This window comes from Diospyros lotus, chromosome 1 (assembly GCF_014633365.1).
Source record: "Diospyros lotus cultivar Yz01 chromosome 1, ASM1463336v1, whole genome shotgun sequence".
NCBI classification, from domain to species: domain Eukaryota; kingdom Viridiplantae; phylum Streptophyta; class Magnoliopsida; order Ericales; family Ebenaceae; genus Diospyros; species Diospyros lotus.
The window spans coordinates 20,309,732-20,316,347 of NC_068338.1; the positions used below are offsets into that span (position 1 = coordinate 20,309,732).

General features: G+C 38.6%; 1 protein-coding gene across 1 annotated transcript; it reads left to right on the forward strand.

The window, feature by feature from the left end:
• The first annotated feature begins 1,447 nt into the window (after positions 1–1,447).
• On the forward strand, positions 1,448–2,554 carry LOC127807960 (uncharacterized). The gene has a single exon (XM_052346259.1). It carries the CDS (start codon positions 1,448–1,450, stop codon positions 2,552–2,554), a length of 1,107 nt encoding a protein of 368 aa, XP_052202219.1.
• The last annotated feature ends 4,062 nt before the right edge of the window (positions 2,555–6,616 follow it).

Here is a 6,616-nt window from a genome sequence, read left to right on the forward strand (position 1 = left end):
CAATTCTTGTCTTTTCATTATAAACCGCCTATATGGTCGGTTAAAAAAATAGTCTTTCAATTCTTGTCTTTTCATTATAAACCGCCTATATGGTCGGTTAAAAAATAGTCTTTCAATTCTTGTCTTTTCATTATAAACCGCCTATATGGTCGGTTAAAAAAATAGTCTTTCAATTCTTGTCTTTTCATTATAAACCGCCTATATGGTCGGTTAAAAAAATAGTCTTTCAATTCTTGTCTTTTCATTATAAACCGCCTATATGGTCGGTTAAAAAATAGTCTTTCAATTCTTGTCTTTTCATTATAAACCGCCTATATGGTCGGTTAAAAAATAATCTTTCAATTCTTGTCTTTTCATTATAAACTGCCTATATGGTCGATTAAAAAATAGTCTTTTAAATACTGTCTTTTAATTCCCGTCATTTAAATTCCTGCCAATTTATTTTAAAAATGAAGATGAGTAGCTAAATCCGATCTTGGGTTAAGGCAAGGACAGTGTCCAACGCCAATGATTCCCAAAGAAAGCTGCGCTTCAATTGTGTAATATTAATCTGATTTAATTTGAGCAGTGTGCGTATAGTGTATCTTTGAGTTTGGATTGGAGCATAAGCCTAACTTAGAGTTTCCATGCCACGTATGGAGATTGCTAGACCTGGAAATGTTTTCATACCCAAGCCCAAATGATTAATCTGTACCTATAAATTCTATCTGTGGGATATAATTCAATTTATGATAATTGCTTGACTTAGAATTTTCATGCCATGTATGGAGATTGCTTAAACAAGAATTATCATTATCTTGAACTAAAATTACTCATAGATCTGCAAAACTTAATTCAGATGAATATTATTGATCTTTTCTATTAAGTTGGGAATTAATTGGTTTTGACACTGAAATTGTCTTGACCCAAGCTACTTAAACTCATTGTTAATTTAGTTTTAATCATTTCCTTTAGATTATCTTAATCACCTCTTAAAATCAAATATTCAGTGATTTCTATTTTCATCCAAAATAATCTCCCTGTGAACCGACTCGGACTCACCGAATTATAAATTTAAAATTGTACTACACGCACACTCGCACACTGGCGAGTATAATCACCCTATACCTGCTTTAACAAAAGGATTAATGTTTGATAAATTTGGTTGTTGTTTTGATAAATAAATGTGCAGGGTAGCGTAGCAGTCAGTTTTTGGCGCCGTTGCCGGGGAGATTAATTGGTAACTTAGTGTGTTATTTTTGTTGTTTTACTACTTTTAAGAAAAAAACAAAAAATAAATAAATATTTTAAAGATAAAGAAAAAAATCTATATACTTAAAAAAAAAAAAAAAAAAAAAAACTTGTTAGGTAACTTTTAGTTACTAAACAGTGTATGAGACTTAGATCAGGTAGAGTGTTAGAACAAGAAGTCCATTCACAATCTCTAATGTCTCAACAAAATGATAACATGTCTGCTCAAGGGGGTGATCATGTTGATCAAGATCCCTTGGGAGCTGAAATGCTTCGACCTCTCAGGGACTATTTGCACCCTCCGAGGCAAACTACTCCCTCTTGCATTTTACTTCCAGTTAACCATCATAGATTCAACTTTAAATCGGGTACCATTCAAATGTTACCTACTTTTCATGGTATGGATTCGAAAAATCCGTACACTCACATGAGAGAATTTGAAGAGGTCTGCGGCACTTGTGTCGATCAGAATGTCAATGAGGATACTGTGAGGCTAAAATTGTTCCCATTTTCATTAAAAGACAAAGCTAAAATGTGGTTAAACACATTAGAGTCGAGATCAATAGGAACATGGAGAGAAATGCAAACTAAATTTTTAAAGAAATATTTTCCGGCCAATAGGACAGCATCCCTTCAAAGACAAATGATAAACTTTGCTTGTAAACCCACCCAGTCATTTGCTCAAGCTTGGGATCGTTTCAAAGATCTACTTCTTACTTGCCCACATCATGCTTTTGAGCAGTGGCGAGTGGTTAGTTTTTTTCATGATTCCTTAACCCCTAACCTTAAGATGTTAGTGTCGACCATGAGCAATGGTGAATTTTATGAGAAGACACCTGAAGAAGCTTTTCACTTTTTCGACACTTTAGCTAAGAATACTAGGAATTGGGAGGTAAGTCCATTGTCTTTGGAAGACTCAAGAGAGCATGTCAGTCCACAACCTCGAGGAAAATTTCAAATAAGTGAAAGTGATAACATCAATGCCCGGTTAACAGCATTAACAAAGAAGATGGAAGAATTAGAGTTAAAAAAAACCAAGGCCGTCCATGAGGTGGAAGTCCTTTGCGTGGTTTGTGAGACGAATGGCCATATGACAGAAGATTGTCCTACCATTCCTGCTTTTAAAGAGGTCCTCTATGGCCAAGCATCTGGAGCACAACCACGTCAGACAGAGGGTAGGCCTTATCAGAATCAGAATCAGAGTGGGAACTACTTAGGGTACAATCCTAATTCCAATACATACCACCCCAACTCCCGTAATCACCCTAATTTTTCATGGAGAAATGATTCTGCCGCCCAACCCCATGCACCATTCCCCTCATAGCCACAGTCTTACGAACCAAACCAAGGGTCATCTGGTGCATATCAACCTTCTCATAAGAGATCTCTAGAGGACACCCTACAACAATTCATGCAAGGTCAAATAGGAACTAATACCCAAGTAGCCAAGTTTCAAGAACAAACAAATAGGGCTCTAGAAGACATGAGAAGTCAGCTAACTAAGTTGACTCAGACCTTGAGTGTTAGAGAACCAGGAAAGTTTCCCTCACAACCAAGTCCGAACCCCGTAGGTCAAGCCCATAGAGCCGAAGGGTCATCTAGTGAGAATCATGAACAAGTCCAGTCTGTCACTGTCCTTAGGAGTGGGAAAGTAATTGAGAAACCTAAGGACCCTAGGACAATGTGGCCTACCACTAGTAAAAAAGACCAAGGGCATGATGAAATGAATGATGAGGAAGTGAATGAAGGAAGTAAAGAGGGTAAAAAGAAAGCTGAGAAGGAAGAAAGAGAGCAAGAGAGAAAGCAAAAGGAAAAAGGGAAGAGTGTTGAAGAGAGATCCAAATTTGAACCTCGACCACCCTTTCCTCAAAAATTAACCCAATCAAAAAGAGATAAAACAAATGCAGACATATACGAAGTATTCAAACAAGTAAGGATAAACATTCCTTTATTGGATGCAATTAAGAAAACACCTTCGTATGCTAAGTTTTTGAAGGATCTTTGTACAGTCAAAAGAAAAATCAATGTGCGGGAAAAAGCATTCTTAACAGAACAAGTAAGTGCTATCCTTCAATTTAAGACCCCTCCAAAGTACAAGGACCCAGGATGTCCTACCATTGCTTGCATAATTGGAAGCCAAAAAGTCGACCAAGCACTTCTTGACCTAGGGGCTAGTGTCAATCTGTTGCCTTTCAGTGTCTATCAGCAACTAGGGTTAGGAGAACTCAAGCCCACTAGGGTCACTCTTCAATTGGCTGACCGATCAGTAAAAGTTCCTCGTGGGATTGTGGAGGATGTCTTAATCCAAGTGGACAAATTCTATTTCCCAGTGGACTTTATTGTCTTAGATACCCAGCCCCACCAGGGTCCTCAGTCACCTATTTGTTGGAAATGTATGCCCTAAAGACACGTTTTGTTTAATTTATGGTAATGATGTTTCTTTCTGTTCAGTTTATGGCACATATATTATTTGCATTTAATTGTTGGAAAGGTGTCCATGCTATTAAGTAAGTGATTCATGTGATGGGTCGTTCTTCACAGTTAGGCATGAATCATGGGTACTTAATAAGCAAGAAAATATAACTCTTGATCTTTTGATAGAACTGGGCATTCTATCATGATAAGATCATTGTGCAATAGATCCTAATGGAGGATGGCTTGCCTTAGCCAGTAAACAGTCCGTTTACTCTAATTGTACAAACGCATTTGGAATGCGTAGAGTGGACCTGTGATAGAAGCTAATGACAAAGTACTAATTATCATGGAGCTAGTCTATCACTGCTACTACGTGGACGAGTACTCTAATACTTGAGTATTAGTTGGTGGTCTAGTGAACCTAGAGCTATATTCTTAGATTCATTGTAGGTGAGGTCTGTCAAAGATCAATATCCTTTTGAGTTGGGAGTATGGTTTCTAATTAGCTAAGACAGACTAATACAAGATAGTTTCTGTGATTCACCCCCTTGTGATTGTCCAAGAATAATCGAATAATCTAGGGCCCTGGGAACGTGACTTAAGAGTGTGTGCTTCTGGGTAGCTCCCAGTGATAAGCAAGTACATTCGAGTAGTCACGGATTATTGGACTAGTGATCTAAGGATGGTAGAAGTCATTTAGAAAGGTGTTAGTACATTATTCCTTTCTAAATGATGGGTGTTACGCAGAGGGGTATTTTCGTCATTACACTAGTAGGTCAAAGACATGGCATATGCAAAATTATTCGTGGGGTCAGTGTTACCATATGGTGATAGTTGGAACACTTAGAATGACAAAATATAGCTACTAGGTAGCAGGGATATTTTGGTCATTTTAGTAGCCGTGAATAATTTGTCTTTTGGTCCCCGGGGTAGCTCGATGTAACTCATGTATTTTTTAATACATTTGGCTTGTTGGATAAATTACATTGAGAGAGAATTATTTTATTCAGAATGGTCCATTGGGCTAGAATAAAAATAATAGTTCATTAGGGTTTTAATTAATTAATTGGGCTAACCCAATTAGAAAATTAATTAAAAGATCTTGGCCCATTAGGGTTTGGCCCACTAGGGTTTTAACCCTAGGGTTCTCCCTATATATATCTCTCTTTAGTTGTTTTTTCATCTAAGTTGTTTTTCCATTCTTCTTCACCGAAGAAAGGCCACGAGTTCGAGTCATACTCCGGAAGATAGAAAGGGTGCGTTTGATTTCTGATGCGACGAAGTCGAAGGCTAGCAGGACAGCCATCGTCTCCACAACCCGAAGAAGCTCCCATCGCTCCATTCCGTCCGGTAATCCACCGCAAAAGTAAGTCTCCTAGATTCTTATCAATACGAGGAACGTTTTTTGATTTTAAAACGCTTCCATTGCATGCTTTGTTTCCTCGTTCATGATCCTTCACTATTCTCGTTATCCTAGGGAGACCATTCCTTGCTACTTCGAATGCAATCATCAATTGTAGGAATGGGATCATGAAACTATCATTTGGGAATATGATGGTGGAGATGAATGTTTTCAAGGTAACTAAGCAACCAAATGACGAAATGGAATTGGAGGAAGTAGATTTAATCCAAACCTTAAGTGAAGAATACTTTGAGGAGGCTCTTTATGAGCAGGTTATTTATAAATTAGAGAAGCAAACTTCGAAAGGGATAGAGCCTGACGTTGAGTCAGCCAGGGTGATCACACAACTGATGCTTGGCCTAGAGCCATTGAAATTACCTGGGAATGAAACCACACCATCTTTGGTTCGTCCACCCCAACTTGAGAGAAAACCATTGCCGAATCACCTTAAGTACGCATTCTTAGGTGAAAGGGAGTCTTTGCCAGTAGTGATTTCATCAAGCCTAGAATTGCATCAAGAGGAAGCATTACTAGATCTCCTCAGAATGCACAAAAAAGCTATAGGATGGTCTATCTCTGACCTACATGGCATTAGCCCCCTCACCTGCACCCATAGGATACTCTTAGAGGAAAATGCGAAACTTATAAGGCAAATGCAAAGGCGTTTGAACCCGAACATGAAAGAAGTTGTCCGAGGAGAGGTTCTTAAACTGTTAGATGCAGGTATCATCTACCCCATCTCAGATTCCAAATGGGTCAGTCCGACTCAAGTTGTACCTAAGAAGTCAGGAGTCACTGTGATAGCAAATGAGAACAATGAGCTCATCCCTACGCGCATCCAGACTGGATGGCGTATGTGCATTGATTATAGGAAGCTCAACTCTGTGACAAGGAAGGATCATTTTCCGCTTCCATTTCTAGATCAAGTCTTAGAGAGAATAACGGGACATGCCTTCTATTGCTTCTTGGATGGGTACTCTGGGTATAATCAAATAGAAATTGCGTTAGAGGATCAGGAGAAGACCACATTCACTTGTCCATTTGGGACATTTGCTTACAGACGAATGCCATTCGGTCTATGCAATGCCCCTGCAACATTTCAAAGATGCGTGATGAGCATTTTTAGTGAATTGGTAGAGAATGTGGTGGAAGTTTACATGGATGACTTCTCAGTGTATGGAGATAGCTTTAATAGTTGTCTGAAAAATTTAGAAAGAGTCTTAGAGAGGTGCAAGGAAACGCATTTAGTGCTAAATTGGGAGAAGTGCCACTTCATGGTCACTCAAGGAAGTGTCTTAGGACACATTGTTTCTTCTAAGGGTATTGAGGTCGATCAGTTTAAGGTTGAATTAATTCAAAAATTACCCGCCCCAAAGAATGTGAGGGATTTTAGGTCTTTTCTTGGCCATGCTGGTTTTTATAGGCGCTTTATTACTTCATTCAGTGCCATAGCCAAACCTTTATGTCGCCTTTTAGTCCTAGACATGCCCTTTGAGTGGACCAGTAAGTGTCAAGCTGCTTTTGAGAAATTAAAAAAACTCACTTGTTTCTGCACCTATCATTCAGTCC